At 53.5% G+C, this 15,795-nt stretch overlaps 1 protein-coding gene across 1 annotated transcript; it reads right to left on the bottom strand.

Moving 5' to 3' along the window:
* Window positions 1-9,939: 9,939 nt before the first annotated feature.
* Window positions 9,940-12,956, bottom strand: LOC138683211 (ubiquitin carboxyl-terminal hydrolase 42-like). The gene is made up of 8 exons (XM_069774743.1): window positions 12,680-12,956; window positions 12,120-12,230; window positions 11,942-12,044; window positions 11,727-11,794; window positions 11,505-11,575; window positions 10,876-10,958; window positions 10,516-10,627; window positions 9,940-10,249 (listed from the first exon to the last, which is right to left on the bottom strand). Exons 1-8 carry the CDS (start codon window positions 12,933-12,935, stop codon window positions 10,001-10,003), a joined length of 1,053 nt encoding a protein of 350 aa, XP_069630844.1. The 5' UTR covers window positions 12,936-12,956; the 3' UTR covers window positions 9,940-10,000.
* Between the last annotated feature and the right edge of the window lie 2,839 nt (window positions 12,957-15,795).

Here is a 15,795-nt window from a genome sequence, read left to right as displayed (position 1 = left end):
GACTAGGAGCAACCAGGAGCATGCTGGGAGGAACCGGGATCATGCTGGGAGCAACTGGGAGTGACTGGAACCACACTGGGAGGAACTGGGATCATGTTGGGGCAAGTGGCAGTGTCTAGGAGCACATTGGGTCCAATTGGGATATACTAGGTCTAACTGGAAACGCTGAGGGCAACTTGGATCATACTGGGAGTGACTCAGAGCATGCTGGGGGACACTGGGATATACTGGGAGCAACTGGAACTATGTTGAAGGTAACTGTGATCATAGTGGGGGAACTGGGAGTAACTGGGACTATGCTGGGGTGTAACTGGGATCACTGTGGGAGGAATTGGGCCCATGCTGGGGCCAACTGGGAGCAACTGGGTTTATATTGGGAGTGACTAGGAGCAACTGGGATCATACTGGGAACCACTGCGGCCACCCTGTGGGCAACTGGGATCATACTGGGAGCAAGTGGGGCCACAGTGAGGATGACTGGAAGTGACTAGGAGTAACTGGGAGCAGAAAGGGAGCAACTGGGATCATACTGGGAGTGACTAGGAGCATGCTGGTGGCAAATGGGACCATGCTGGGACAATGTTAGGGGGCAACTGGGATTATGTTGGGGTGTAACTGGCACAATGCTGGGGCAACGGGGAGCTACTGGAATCATGCTGAGGGCAACTGGGATCATAGTGGGAGCAGGTGGGAGCACGCTGGTGGCGACTGGGATCATACTGGGAGTGACTGGGAGCACGCTGGCGGCGACTGCGATCATACTGTGAGTAACTGGGACCATGCTGAGGGCAACTGGGACCGTGCTGGGGGCAACTGGGAGCGACTGGGATCACACTGGCTGGAACTGGGACCAACTGGTACCATGCTGCAGGCAACTGGGATCATGCTGGCAGAGACTGGGATCATACTGGGAGGAAGTGGGACCACACTGAGGGCAACTGGGAGCAACTGGGATCATGCTGGGCAAGACTGGGATCATACAGGGAGCAACTGGGACCACACTGGGGGTGACTGGAAGTGACTAGGAGCAACTGGAATCATGCTGGGAGCAACTGGGAGTGACTGGGACCATGCTGGGAGGAACTGGGATCATGTTGGGGGCATTTGGGATATACTGAGAGCAACTGGAATCATACTGGGAGTGACTAGGAGCATGCTGGGGGCAACTGGGATATGCTGGGAGCAGCTGGAATTATGAGGGTAAGTGGGACCATACTAGGGGCAACTGGGAGTGACTGGGACTATGCTGGGGTGTAACTGGGATCATGGAGGGAGTAATTGGGTCCATGCTGCGTGCAGCTGGGATCATACTGGGACCGACTGGAACTACAGTGCTGGCAACTGGGTCATACTGGGAGCAACTGGGGCGGAACCCTGGTCCCCCCTCCCCCGGCCAATAAAGGGTGAGCTGCGCGCCCGGACGCCCGGGTCCCGCGGGGTGCCCTGTGGCTGGGGGAGGGGTGATGCAAATTTATGCTAACGAGCCCTGAGGCTTCTCTCCCCCCTCCCACCCCCTGTGGCTGCCGCCGCGGCACCATCGAGACGCAGCCTCCGGGGGCGCAGAGCGGCCGGGCGGGCACCTATTGGTCCGAAGGTGGGCGGGTGGTCGGCCGCGCCATCAGCAGGAGGGCGCTGCGGTGGGAGGTGTGAATCCGAGCCAGGTTTGGGGGGGTCTGGGGCGTGACGTCACGCTGGGGGCGCTGTGAGGTCAGGGAGGGGGGAGGTAGGGCGGGTCAGGGGGCGACAGCCCAGGGCTGGGCGGCAGCCGTGGTCTTGGTGCCTCTGATGAAGAGATCGACCAGGGCCATGTGGAGGCAGGGGGGGAGCTCAGGGGACCTGCCCTGGGTGTCCCCCCTCAGACGCCTGGGTGCCCTCCAGCCCCACCCCGGACAGTGCAGTGGGCGTGGCCTCGCTATGCCCTGCCCCAAGCCCGCCACCCCCCCGGTGCTGCAGCCAGACCCTATAGACCCCCCAGACCCTATGTACCCTTCCCTGACCTTTGGCCCTACAGACTGCCCTCAGCCCCTGTATACCCTTCCCTGACACACCCCCCAGACCCTCGAGACCCCCTCTGGATCCTATAGATCCCTCTGTTCCCTCTAGCCCTATAGATCCCCCTGAACCCTATAAATTCCCCATTCCCTCCCAGTCCTGTAGATCCCATGGGACCCTATGGATCCCTCCTTACTCTCCTGTATCCTATAGACACTCTCAAACCCTATAGGTCCCTCCCAGACCCTCTGGGTCCCTCCCTTTCCCCCTTGCACCCTATAGACCCTGACTGAATAGATTTATCCCTCCCCATGTCTGTACTGATCCCCCCAGACCCTGCAGATCACTCTCTTTCCCCCTGGACCCTGTAGATTCCTCCCCCCCCGCCCCCCCCCCCAACCTTATAGTTCCCTCCGTTCACCAAACCCAGCCCCTACAGATTCCCCCAGACCCCATGGATCCCACCACCCCTTCCCCCTCCAGGCCCTAAAGATCTCTCCTGGAAGCTATATACACACACCCCCAGGACCCCCTATGGATCCCTGCCTCCCCCCAAGCCTGGACCATAAACTCCAAAACTCCCCCTCACCTTGACTCCCCCAAAACCCCCCAGGAATACCGCTTGGGGACCCCAAAACCCCACAGGACTCCCCAACCTTCTCCCCCTCTCCATTTGTGTGTCCCCCCAGCCCCGCCCTCCCACGCCAGGCCTGCTGGTGCTGAGCTCAGTGGGCACCATCCAGGAGGTGCTGGCCTGGCACTGGGGGGACTGGCTGGAGGGCCCCCCCAAGTTACCTTGGGCGGGGGGGTGGCTATGGGGCTGTAGGGGGTTATGGGGTGGGGGAGGTCCCTATGGGTTGGGGGGTGGGGAATCTATGGGGTTGGGGCCATGGGTGCTAGGGGCTCCCTGGGATGTCATTCCCCCCCCCCCCCAAAAGAAGGTGGAAACAAGATCATGGTCTTCCAGCCACGTCTGTTCCTTTCAGAGCAGTAACTCATCTTTAGATCCTCCCGGAGCAACATTTTGCCTCTTCTCGCAGCTAGCCAGTCTCAGAGAGCAGACAGCAGTTTACACAAGCGCCACAGTTTAGTGCCAGACAAGGAGGGAGAGGAAAGGACCTGGCGAAGCGCAGGACAGACAGAACCCAACTGGACAGAGTCATTCTCTCCTAGGACAGAAAGCAAAACCCACCGGAGGAGAACAGCAACCCCAAGATCAGTAACAGGAGAGGGAGTGCATGCTTGAACACCCTTTCACACTTGTTCCTACTTGGCATAGAAGAGTAAATATGCACACTGGCAGAGGGCCGTCTTGATGTCACAGAGAACCACAGAGGCATCGTTCATCTTGTACCAACGTCCATCGCTGGCCTGCAAAGAAAGGCAACGCTATCTTCAGATGAACTGCAGGGCTTTTAAAAGAAAAACACAGACAGGACACCACTGAAGGACACAATCCACCAATGGAAATCACAAAGTTGACTTTTACCTTTACAGAGCAGTAGTAGTGTCCTGTCTGACAGCTGGGACCTACATGTACCAGGATGGCATGCAAGGAATAGAGGAGAGGTTCTCCAGCCGCTTGAGACACATGTGCGCCAAGGTGCATATGTTCTGGATATGGCACAAGCTAAAGAGAGGCCAAGAAGACTCCAAAGTTATCCTGAGAGTCATTAGGAAGCAGCCTGAGAAGACCTTGTCACCAAACACAGGCTAGAGGTATAGAAATAGATCTTCTGGCTTCATCAAAAACAGCTGTTGCCACTTCATCCCTGAAGTGGCAGAAAACTGTTCTCAGCCAAGCCAGCTCTTTACGCCCACAGTAAGTGCTTACCTTCACATTGGAACTTTCCTCTTACCGTAAGGCAAAGAGCAAGGCAGAGCTATTGCACTGATTTTTCGTAGACAGCTTCACCCGATAGCCATCGCGGGCAGACATTAAGGACTTCCAAAATAGGATTCTCCTTTGGGAACCATCTCCTTCCAAGCAGACAAAGTGGCCGTGCACTTGTATACATACCTGGCTAATCTGCCAGAGAAAGCATTGAATCTCTTCAAGCACAGTGTCAGGACATTGGAGGAAAAATGTACCGTGAGCCTCTTGGACGCGGTGGCCAGCTGTTCACACCTTGAAAACAAGCACAGACCCAACTGTTGCACCTATCTTCACTCCACCCCCCATCCATGTAGGCTTGAGTTAAGGCTTGTTTTGCCCAACTACTGTGTGCACGTGTTTGCATTTCAGATGCCTTAAGTCCATAGGCTCTCCCTGAAGGTAGCTTTGGTCTCGGGTGGCTCCCTTTGGAGAGCAGGAGTCTGCAGCCCTTGCAATACAAGAGCGAGGCATGACACTGCTCAGAGAGCCAGCAGGAGCCCCTACTGCTCCGAGGACTGAGGTCTCCTGGACAGAGATTCAAGTATCCAAAAAAGTCTTGGAGATGAAACTGTGGATTGTTGCCAAATCACCGTCCAGAGCTCCTCCTTGCTTTGGCTCACCACTGCAGATGGTACATGTCTTTTTGCCTTCTGGCCATAAGGGTAGTTCAGTAGGCAGCTTCATAGCTGGGAAAGTTGACCACCTCCAGTGCAGACAAGGCCAGGAATAAAATTCTCATCAGCTTTACAAATATTCAGGCAGAAGGGAAAAAAAATGACCTGCTTTAGAAACAAATGCATTCTTTTCCAAGTTCTGGATGGTTCCTGTGGGTTAGTTGTACGGGGAAGGGAAAAAAAAAAAACCCAGACAAAAAGCCCCAAGCTGCCTCATGACTGGCTTTCTCAATTAAGTCCACACCTAACTAGTGCTCCCAGGCATGCAATACTGTAACCCAGTATCTACTAGGAAGATGACCTTAGCAATAACCTTACTTGCTACATTTATAGCCGTTTTTGCCATTCAGCTGCTCAGGTTTGACAAAGTCTTCCAGAGCTGCAGCGACAGATGAGGCTGCATGGATGAGAGAGAGAGGAAGAGCACTAAGCTCCTGGAAACTCAAAATCTCAAGAAAGAGCTACCTGTGTGGTACCAGCCTTGTCCCAATAAACAGCTACCCCTGGGCGGTACCAGATTTGCCTGTGGGACGCATGGTCCAAAAGAGCAAAAGCAATCCAAGCTGTCTGCACAGCAACCAGAGGCGCACGGAGGGAGTCCAACGCAGGGTGGTATGACAGTGTCATCACAGCTGTAGATACCATCCTTGCTCTGCCCAGCTGACACCCAGCACAGGGAGACCATTTACAGAGCTTCCACAGCAGAAGCACACAAGCACAGTTCCCTTCCCATCCAGCAGCAAGCTCTTGTGTGGTAACAGCCACAGGCTGAATTCCACGGAGCTTCCTGGAGATAAACTAGGTGCCCTGCAGGGGCCTGGAAACATTTTGCACCACAATTTCAACACATCTTACCTTGATGTCCAAGGGAATATCAAGGAATGCCTCGTAGGTGTCAGAAATGGCTTTGCAGCTGAAGCACGTCACTGGAAGGCAAAGAGAAATGCTTCTCAGGTTGGGAAGGAGACTTAACTCTGCCCATTTCAGTGACCAAGACATACTGCTTTCAACACACTGGACATACTGCTGCATCCCAGAAGCTGTTTACCACAAACAGAGAAAGAGCCACAGATCATTCTAAGGGCAGGAACAGTTTTTAAAAGTACCTCTGGATCTCAGAGATCCTCCAAAGACCTGATGAATGAGCGTGCTAGCCTGAGAAGATGTGTCCCAGCTGGAAAGAAATGGTAATCAGAGCTCACGAGGTGGAAGGCAGAGAGTTAGCTCTTGCAAGAATTTTCCTTGTTAGGAAAGCCCCGGACAGAGGTTTTCACTGACGGTCGTAAAAAGGGCTAGGGAGTATTTCAACGGTCACGTGCTTATGCTTACTCGCTGTTTCTGCTCAAACAAGCTCTCTGCATGGCACCCACAGCATAGCAGAAGAATTCATGCGCGTCTTCCTGGCTGCCAGGATGGAAATGTTCTCGTATTCCTAAGAAAGAAGAAGTTTTTCACAGTGATCTCAGAGAAAAAGGGAAGAAAACTTACCTTTCTAAAAAAGCTCTCCACCTTAACATGAACACAGCAAAAACAGTGACACACTGGGTGCTTCAGAAATCAAGAATATCTCCAGATGAAACCATCTGAAATGACTTATGTGGAAGCTCATTGATGAGAGATGTAGGTTCGATGGCACTGCCCGAACAAGGCAGGACCTCCTCAATGTGTGCTACCGTAGTGCACATCATGCAGAAGCCTTCCTCTGCACCTGAAGAGGGGGGGAAATAAGGAAGGAAGGGAGGAGGGAAGCAAGCAAGCCTGATGTGCATCTCCGGGGTGCTGAAACCCTCCTCCTCCCTGCTGAGGAGGTCATAGTCTGTGGTGTCCAGCAACCAGCTGCGGACATCTCTTCCCCACTGCGGGGATCTGCTCCGGGCCCTCTCCAAGCACAGTTCCTATTGCAGCGGGAAGAAGGGCTGAATCCGTGCTCCTCTTTGTTGGTCTTTGTTGAGCCTGCTCCAGCCTGGGCTCCTCTCCAGGGGCTGCAGCTTCCTGGTGGAGCTGTCAATGGCTGCCTGAGGGTGTCAGCGGTGGTGGCTGGATCCTCTTCCAGGCACCCATTTCACAGAACCACAGGCTACTTGAGGCTGCCCAGGAGGTCACCTGGAGGGTGAAGTCACCTGGTCCCAGCCCCCTGCTCAAGCAGGGCCACCTGCAGCCAGTTGGCCATGACCATGTCCAGAGGGCTGTGGAACATCTCCAAGGATGGAGACTCCACAGGCTCCCTGGGCAGCCTGTGCCGGTGCTCATCACCCGCACAGCACCCTTTGCATTCCCCTTGCTGAACTGCGTGAGGTCTCTGTCAGCCCATCTCTCCAGCCTGCCCAGGCCCCTCGGGATGGCAGCACGACCCCCTGGCTGAAGCACCTCTCCTCCCAGCCTGGTGTCATCTGCCAACTTGCTGAGGGTGCACTCTGCCCATCACCCAGACCATTCGTTAAGGAAGATGTTAAACAGGATCGGACCCAGTACTGACGCCCAGGAGACACCGCTAGCTCCTGGCCTCACACTAGACTTGGTGCCACTGAGCAGCACCCTCAGGGCCCGGCCGTTCAGCCTGATGCAGTCCCACTCGCTGTCAGCTCATCCAGCCCACATCCATTCGAGTGACTTGAACTCCACCTATAAAAAGAAGAGATTGCAAGATGGGCACACGCAAACACACTGCTTTCAAAATCCCACAATGAAAACTTCTCGGACTGGGTATTTCCACCAATTGCCACAAAACCTACGGAGAAAGAAACACCCCGTAAATTCCACAGGCAAGGCCAACGAGTCTTTTTAATTCTGGCTTTGGCTTTTCTGCCTGCTGGGTCCAAACGAGTGTTGTTTCTGCAAGGCAATCCCAAAAGCTGAACACGGATTAAAGCTCTTCCTGGAGGGACCTGTGGGCAGGCAGGCCAGCCGGCAGAGCTGTCTGAGTGTCTGGAAGGTCTCTCTGAGCTCTTCCTGGCCAGAGGCAGCACTGGGAGGAGGGACGGGGTGGGCTGCTGGTGCCCTTTGTGCAGCTTGGTCCCTGCTGGGGGAAGTTTTGATGCTTCCTGGATTCCTGGATTCCTCTTCCTCTCCGGCACTGCAGCAGTCAGATGCCGTGCTCCTCCCTCATCCAGGTTGACAATCTGCCCCCGTCACCATCTCGGCACCCCGAGTGATTGCCTGATGTGCATCTCCGGGGTGCTGAAACCCTCCTCCTTCCTGCTGAGGGGTCACACTCGGTGGTGTCCACAAACCGGCTGCAGAGCTCAGAGCCCCGATGTGGGGATCTGCTCCGCTCTCTCGGCCACAGCTGAGCGTGCTCCCGAGCGGCCCTGGGTGTGGGAGCCTGCTTGGAGCTGGCATTGGAGGGCCCTGCAGCTGCATCATCCCTTGGGGCTCGGTCATGATGTGGAGGACTTGTTCTCCGCCTCCCCTTCCTCCTCACTGAGCGGTGGTAGTCTGTGGTCTCCAAAACCCGGCTGCGGAGAGCGTAGCCCTGCCGCAGGGATCTGCTCTGCTTCTGCATTGGCAGGGTTTGCTCCTGAGCAGCACTGGGTGCAGGAGCCGACTGGGAAGTGCCATTTGAGGGCCCTGGAGCAGCATCATCCCTGGGAGTGTGATCGCGACTTGGAGGACTACTTCTCCTCCTCCTCCTCCTCCTCCTCCTCCTCCCTGTTGAGTGGTCGTAGTCTGTGGTGTCCACCAACCAGCTGCGGACATCTCTTCCCCACTGCGGGGATCTGCTCCGGGCCCTCTCCCTGGCACCATTCCTCTGGCAGCGGGAAGAAGGGCTGAATCCGTGCTCCTCTTTGTTGCTGTCTTCTTGCACGGTGTGCAGAGCAGCAAGTGGTGGAGAGCGGACCAGGCACGCAGCTTTCCTTCTGGACACCAGCCTTAGGCAGCTGCAGAAGAAGCGATGCAAGCAGGAGCCCATGTAGGAGGCGATGCTGAGCCTGCCTGGCCAGCCTGCAGATGCCTCCTGTGCACCTGCCTGGGTTAGCTGGCTGGTGCTGGCTGGTGCAGAGGAGCTGCTGTCCTCTGGAGAGTCCTCCATGCCCACCGCCATGTCCTGCAAAGAGAGCTGTGCAAATGTCCTGCCCTTTCCTGCTGAAAGGACCTGAACAGTGGGGAAACCTCAGAAGCTGTGGGAGGGGACAGCTAAGGGCCTCCCGAAGGCTCTCCTGGAGGGCTGCAAAGGCAGAAGGGCCAAAGGCGGACAAACGGGGTGGATCGAGGTGGGATGCTTTGAGAGGGAGCAGCGGCTGTGAAGAAAGCTGCAGCGTGGGAGGGAGAAGAGAGCAATGCCAAGATCCCAGAAAGAAATCTGCTGTCCATCTGGTGCCCTGACCCACCTCCCCAGGTTACCTTAGTCCTAGGAGGCAGACCCTCTGGTCCCACAGAATCCTCCTGCTTGCTCTCGGCCCCGCATTGACTGAGGGAGGAACAGGCATATGCTGGTGTCACTGAGGAAGGCACCCTTTCTCCAGTTTTCAAATCAGAGCGCCTGGAGAAAAAAAGAGTGATCTGCATTTAGGGCTGTTCTTGCAGCTTTCTCTGGGGTTCAGTCATCTTCTTGGAGCGGTTTCTACAACAGACAGAAGACGTAACCAAGACTACAAATGGGAAAATTGATTGGGGTCTGCCCACCAGGTCTGCCCCTGTCAGAGCAAGTCCTCGTCTTTGTCATCCCTACGGCCTCCATTTCATAGAATCATCGAATCATCGAATGGTGTGGGTTGGAAGGGACCTTAAAGATCATCTAGTTCCAAGCCCCCTGCCATGGGCAGGGACACCTTCCACTAGACGAGGTTGCTCAAAGCCCCATCCAACCTGGCCTTGAACACCTCCAGGGAGCGGGCATCCACAACCCCTCTGGGAAAACTCTCCCAGTGTTTCACCACCCTCACCGTAAAGAATTTCTTCCTAATATCTAATCTAAATCTTCCCTCTTTCACTTTAAAACTGTTACCCCTCGTCCTGTCGCTACACTCCCTGATAGAGAGTCCCTCCCCATCTTTCCTGTAGGCCCCCTTTAACTACTCTTCTCTACATTAGCCAGCTTCAGACAGCAGACAAGTAGCACTTTACACCAGGGCAGCAGCCTGAAGCCCAGCAAGGGAAGATAAGGACTGACGTGGGAAGATAAGGACTGAAGGAGGCAGGTAGTAATTGTCTCCTATGACAGAGAGAGAAACATGCAGGAGGAGAAGAAAAATAGCAAAGCCAGGAAAAGGAAACGTATTCTGAACACATTTTAACACTTGTCATCACCTGACATAAAACAGTAAATAGGCTTGCTGCCTGAGAACTGTCTTGATGCCACAACCATTCACAGCCATATCGTTCATCTTGTACCACAGTCCATTGCTGGCCTGCAAAGAAAGGCATCAGTCTCTGGAGATGAACCGCATGGTTTCTCCACAAAAACACAGGCGGAAAACTACAGAACCAAGAGTATGCCAACACAAATCCAATCCAGCGCCTAAGGAGACCTTCTCCCTCCAATCCTTGGCCGCCAGTTACACTGCCAGGAAGGTTTGTCTTCCCCAGCACACATTTTTCCCTTGCTAGGAAGGAAGTTGCTCTTTACCTTTGTGTAGCACAAATAGTGTCCTGCACAACAGCTGTCACCACGATGCACCAGGACAGCATATAAGGAGTAGAGGAGCCCTTCTCCAGCTGTCTGGGACATGTATGGCCGAAGATCCAAGTACTCGGGATACTCCACAACCTACAGGGAGACCAGGAGGGCTCAGAAACGATCCTGAAGTACTACATGAAATAGCCTTCAACACAGCATGGTTTGGCTGGCAGGAAACTGCTCCCGGCCAAAGCAGCTCTGTTGGAGCCAAGTACATGCTTGTCTTCCCACCGGAACTCTCCTCTCCTCGGAAGGGAATACGAAAAAGCCAACAGGAACAGCTTGTGAAAGAGCGTACTGCTTTGGGAAATCTCCTGCTCCGGGAAGAGAAAGTTGCCCTCCAGTGGCATACGCACCTTGCTGATCTTCCTGCCGGTGCAATCTTCAAACCTTTTCAGACACACTGTGAGAACCTTGGGCGCGCAATGGACTGTAAACCCCTTGGAGGCAGCAACCATCTTGTCACACCTTGAAAGCAAGCACAGAGCCAAGTGCTGAAATACACCCAATTTTCCCCCAAGAAGACCAGACAAGCTTTCTTGTCTCACACATCCTTACGCTATTTTAAGGCTATTCAGTACCATAAGGCCATATTAGAAAAAAGCTGCATTTCGTTATCGTGCATTAAGCCTATGTGAAATGATGACTTCTGCTCAATGACATGCAGCACCTTCCCGCAGGATCTAGTACTACTGGGTCACTAGTAATCATCTTACTTGCTACATTGAAAGCAGTTTTCACCATCCAGCTGCTCCGGTTTCACAAAGTCCTCCAGAGCTGCAGTGACAGAAGAGGCTGCCTGGAGGAGTGAGAGAGGAGAGCAGTGAGCTGCGGGCAATGCCCTTGCCCAAACACTTACTAGGACTTGACAAGAAGACCCAGGTAGCTGATGCTGGGGAAACGCACTGTGAACCCGCAAGCAGTGTCCAGAAGGAGGCAGAAAGAGGGTATGATGCTGAACATTTCCCTCAGGGAACTGTACTCCTGAGGGATTCCCGGGGCTATCAAGAGCTACTTCCCTGTGGCACTGCAGGGTCATCAATAATGAAAACGATACAACCCATCAGCCTGGGAGCCAGATGGGGTGCTGAGGGAGGGCAAAAGGAAGAAGGATGAGAGTACGTCAAGGGTGCAGAGAGGATAATTCGTACTTGTCCAGCTTAAAGCCAGCACCTACAAGGAGACCACTGCCATGGCCTCCCCAGAAGAACTCAGCCCATTCCACTTCCAGCCCTCCACCAAGCTCTCTTGTGTTCGCAGTATACGTTTTAAAGTCAACAGCATGGATTCTGGAAAGCTACAGGGCCCTTGGGATGTCTTGAAGCACAGCTATAAACGCTCTTACTTTTATATCCAAAGGGACATCCAGGAAAGCCTCGTAGGAATCGGAAACTGCTTTGCAGCTCAAGCACGTGACTGGAAGGCAAATCAAAATGCTCAGCGATAGGGGAAGTCACTGGCTGTGCCAGTTTCCGTCCTTCATACCTACTACACGATCGGCTGTTTATCACAGGCCAACAGAAGGGCACAGACAATTCCAAGTTGAGCAATAGTTGCGGAAAAGTACCTCTGGATCTCAGAAAGCCCCCAAATATTTGATGGATGATGGTAGTTGCTTGAGAAGACATGTCCAATCTGGAAATAAATGGTAAGGCAGAGGGTGATCTCCTCCAAGAGTCTTGCTTTGTCTGAAAGCCCCAGGCATAGGTTTTCCTTGGTGGGAGTACATCAAGGAGTCCAAAGGGCTCGGGAACATTGAAAAGGTAATTTGCTTGTGCTTACTCGCTGCTTCCACTCAGACAAGCTCTCTGCATGGCATCGACAGTATAGCGTAGGAACTCGTGGGCATCTTCCTGCCTGCCAAGCTGGAAATGTTCTCCTATTCCTACGAAAGAAGAAGTTAGTAATTCTCTCCTACAAGAAGGGGAGAAAACCTGTAAAAGCACCCGAAATGACTTACGTGTGAGGACACTGATGACAGCGCTAGGCTGGATGGCACTGACAGAGGAATGCAGGACCTTGTTAACGTGCACTTCCATTATGCACATCATGCAGAAGTCTTGCTGACGACCTGAAGAGGGAGAGAGGGAGGGAGGGAAGCAAGCTCCTCAGGTTAGCAAAATAGCCATAGCGATGGGAAACCTCACGGAGATCCTGAAGTTTTAAGAACAGTCTCCACTCCTCCCAAGGTGCCAACGTCCCAACAAGCTCGGGACATTTTAGTGCGTAGAAAAGTTTCTTCAGAGGGATGCTTAACTGACAGAAGTTTTCTGTGCAATAAGCAAAGGGAGTTTGACTTGCAGGAATAGGAATCAAGACCCGGGGCTAGAAAGAAGTGCCTATCTGAAGATGAACACACCTAGATAAGACAAGCGGCTGCTAGGCCTGAGCGTTCAAAGAACAACTCCTCGTGGGGTTGAGAAAGAAGGGCTGCTTTTCTCCTAAATCAAATTCCAGATTCTGGGAATCCTGGGGAAGTGCCCAACAGATGTACAAGGAAATGTTCCTCAAAGTACTCACACGACTGGCTGTGCTCACGAGAGAGCAGGTAGTTGGCCAGAGGGGCTGTGTACGTCAGGCACTGCAGGACGGAGTTGACGAAGCACGTATTGCCCAGGTTGTGCAGTCCCGCTCCAGCTCTCTGTCTTTGCTGCCAATCCATGCAAATCTTCTCCGGGGGAAAGAGGATCCTTTGTTGTGGAGCCATTTCCTTGGCAATGACTGCAGGGTAATGACATTTGAAAAGAGATGATACGATTTTGTTGCACAAAAGCATTTTTAAAAGTCGAGTTCTGTACAGGAGCAGTCAGGACGACCAGCTCTAACCTCCAACCCAGAAACACTGGGGGAAGCCTAATGCTGCCGTTGATATTTACTGGTCAAGAAACAGTTTTGGAAGATAGGCTGTTCCCCTGCTTATTTGGCCAAAAGTCCAACAAGCCCACAGTCCGATTTCTGTGCCCAGGGCTACCTTCCTTTCCCTCTCGAGACTTGAATTGGATTATCAGGTCAAGTCTCCCCTCTTCCTGATTGTAAATTGATGAAAACGAGCAAGTATCTAGCACAGAAGGTAACCTGACTGATGTCAAATCTTTCTACGAGCAAGGTCATCTTTCAAAGGCTTGTACTAGTAGCAGAGGAGTGACAGAGGAGCATTTCCCTGCGTCTAATCGGAAGCACCTGTCTAAGTCTGGCTGCTGTCAGGAAATGCCCCAGAATTCACTCTAGGTTGTCAGCACATTCAGAGATGCAGCACCAGCCACGTCCGTTGCCTTTGGGGATTCACAAAGCCCAAGCCTGCTGGCGAAGCCGTTACTTACAGGAGTCGTTCCCCATTGCAGCCATCACTCCTCTCAGGAACAGAGGGGAAAGCTTTGGATGACAAAGGAGGTCAGGACGTGCTCCAGAAAGAGAAGATCGGCACCAATCCCGTCTCCTGATCACAAAGAAATAATTGTAGCTCAACAAAATGCTGAAAAAACCCCAAGCACAACCCACAGAACAGCATCCGCCATCAACAGTGTTTCAGTGGCACTTGTAACCGCTGTCGAGCTGCAGGCTGATGGCCCCACTGTCCCTGTCACAGGACTCCAGTTGACAGCAATTACCGAGGCCCTTTTGAAAGACTGCATTGCGTGTCACCTCCTCTGAAGAGGACCTGCTGCTTACCTGTGGCTAGCCTTAGCAGCAGAGCTCTCGCGCTCTCCAGCCCACACTTGCTCACCTTGGATGCAGGAGTGACCGGCTTTTGGCCGCTATTTTAACGGCTACCTTTGCCGTGCTCCTTTTCTGTCTCCCTTCCTACCGCCTCAGTCAGGGCAGGCTTCTTGTCATTCTAGGCTGAGCCCAACGCCTCAGACTACACTGCCACCCCCTACTTACCTATCCTAGGATACGGTAAGGAAATAGCAAAACAGGAACTCTACCCATAGCCCATCTCTGGCCAGCCTATCAAGGTGTAATAGCTCAGCCTGCAGCTCGGAAGGCACAGACCAGCCTGTACTTTCATCCCGTATCTACCTACTCTATGATCTGTCCTGAAAGTCAAATCATAATTACCTTTGAAAGAGGATGGAAGTTGAGAATTGAGCAGTAAATGATAAATGGTTGGAAAAATGTAGGCACGCAAGTAGCGAAGGAAGGAGCTGACTTATCCCGAAGGCCAGCTCAGCCCAACTGGCTTTTGCTGGCCTGCTTTTCAGGATCCCAAGACCTGGCCAGGTGTGCTCACAAGCGCCGGGCAGGTGCCGCATCACTGCCCCTTTGTGACACGGGGCTGCACGGGGACATGTCCCCTTGAGGCCATCGAGCACCACGGCCGCCACAGCCCGGGCACCTCCGGTAGCCGGCAGTCACTGGAGCTCCCCACACGCTGCTGGCGCAGGGCTGTTTGTCTGCCGGCAGACAGACCCACCTCTTCCTGCAGCTGCATGGGCTGGATGAATAAAAACCTGCCCAGGGCTGTAAGCGTGCCTGTTCACAGCTTTGGCTGGCACGCTCGGGTTGCTGAGGGTGTCTTTTCCACTCTGCCCAGGTACAGGACTGTGTCCGTGACACTCGTGTGGTCTCTCACAGGTTCATTTCCAAAGAATTTGATCTGCCCCCAAGATAGAGCCACGGGCTGACTGTGAACTAGCACTACCAAAGAAAGACCTTCAGCAACTGTGCTGGGTTGACCTTGTCTGGCTGCCAGGCCCCCACCCAACTGCTCTCTCACCCTGGACCTCTGAAAAATGTTTGTGGGTGCCTTTTTAGCATCAGGTTTAATTCCTTGACCTGCTCGCAGGGCAGTGCGTATTGCTCCTACCCTGATCAGGCAGCTGGGTGTTATTCCTGCCCCGCTTGAGCTGGCCGGTTTGGCCCTTGCCCTGCCTGGCTCATCTAGTTTTCCCCAGTGCTCCTTGGGGCAGTTAGTTTTACTCCTGCTCAGCTCAGGGCAGCTAGTTTGGCTCCTGCTCCACTTGGGGAGGCTTTCTTCTTTTTATCCTCCACTTGGGGCATCCAGTTTGGCCACGGCCTTGTCCGGCTGTCTTGCTTTCACCGTGTCCCTCTTGGGAGAGCTGTTTTTCCCCCTCTCTTGTTTGGCAAGGCTCATTTTGCCCCTTCTCCACACAGGGTGCCTGCATTTACTCCCGCCCTGCTCAGGTGGCTCTTTATGCCTGTATTGGGTCTGGCTGAGACGGAGTTAATTCTCCCCATAGCAGCCCTCGTAGTGCTGTGCTTTGTATTGGTAGCTAGAAAAGCGTTGATAACACACCAGTGTTTTGGCTACTGCCGAGCAGTGCTTGCACAGCATAAGGCTGTCTCTCCAACACTTCCCCCTGCCCCCACTGGTGGGCTTTGGGTGGGCAAGATCCTGGGAGGGGACATAGCCAGGACAGCTGACCCAAACTGACCAAAGGGATATTCCATGCCATATGACGTCAGCTCAGCAATAAAAGCTAAGTAAAGGGAGATGGAAGGGGGAGGGGGGCATTTGTTTTTAACATTTGTCTTTGGGAGCAACCACTACGAGTAGTGAAGCCCTGCTTCCCGGGAAGGGACCAGACATCGCCTGCCGATGGGAAGTAGAGAATAAAATCTTTTGTTTTCCTTCATTTTCACGTGCGACCTTTGCTTTTGCTTTATTAAACTGT

The sequence above is a fragment of the Haliaeetus albicilla genome, chromosome 32 (assembly GCF_947461875.1).
Source record: "Haliaeetus albicilla chromosome 32, bHalAlb1.1, whole genome shotgun sequence".
In the NCBI taxonomy this organism is placed as follows: Eukaryota; Metazoa; Chordata; class Aves; order Accipitriformes; family Accipitridae; genus Haliaeetus; species Haliaeetus albicilla.
Note: the sequence above shows the minus strand (reverse complement) of the source record. Positions and strands in the feature narration are given on the sequence as shown.

Coding starts and splice junctions, on each gene's coding strand:
- LOC138683211 (XM_069774743.1), bottom strand. CDS start 12,935: ATGCTTTTGTGCAACAAAATCGTATCATCTCTTTTCAAATGTCATTAC. Junction 11,795..11,941: donor TGTCTGAGTGGAAGCAGCGA/GTAAGCACAAGC, acceptor ATTTATTTCCAG/ATTGGACATGTCTTCTCAAG. Junction 11,576..11,726: donor GGGCTTTCTGAGATCCAGAG/GTACTTTTCCGC, acceptor TTTGCCTTCCAG/TCACGTGCTTGAGCTGCAAA.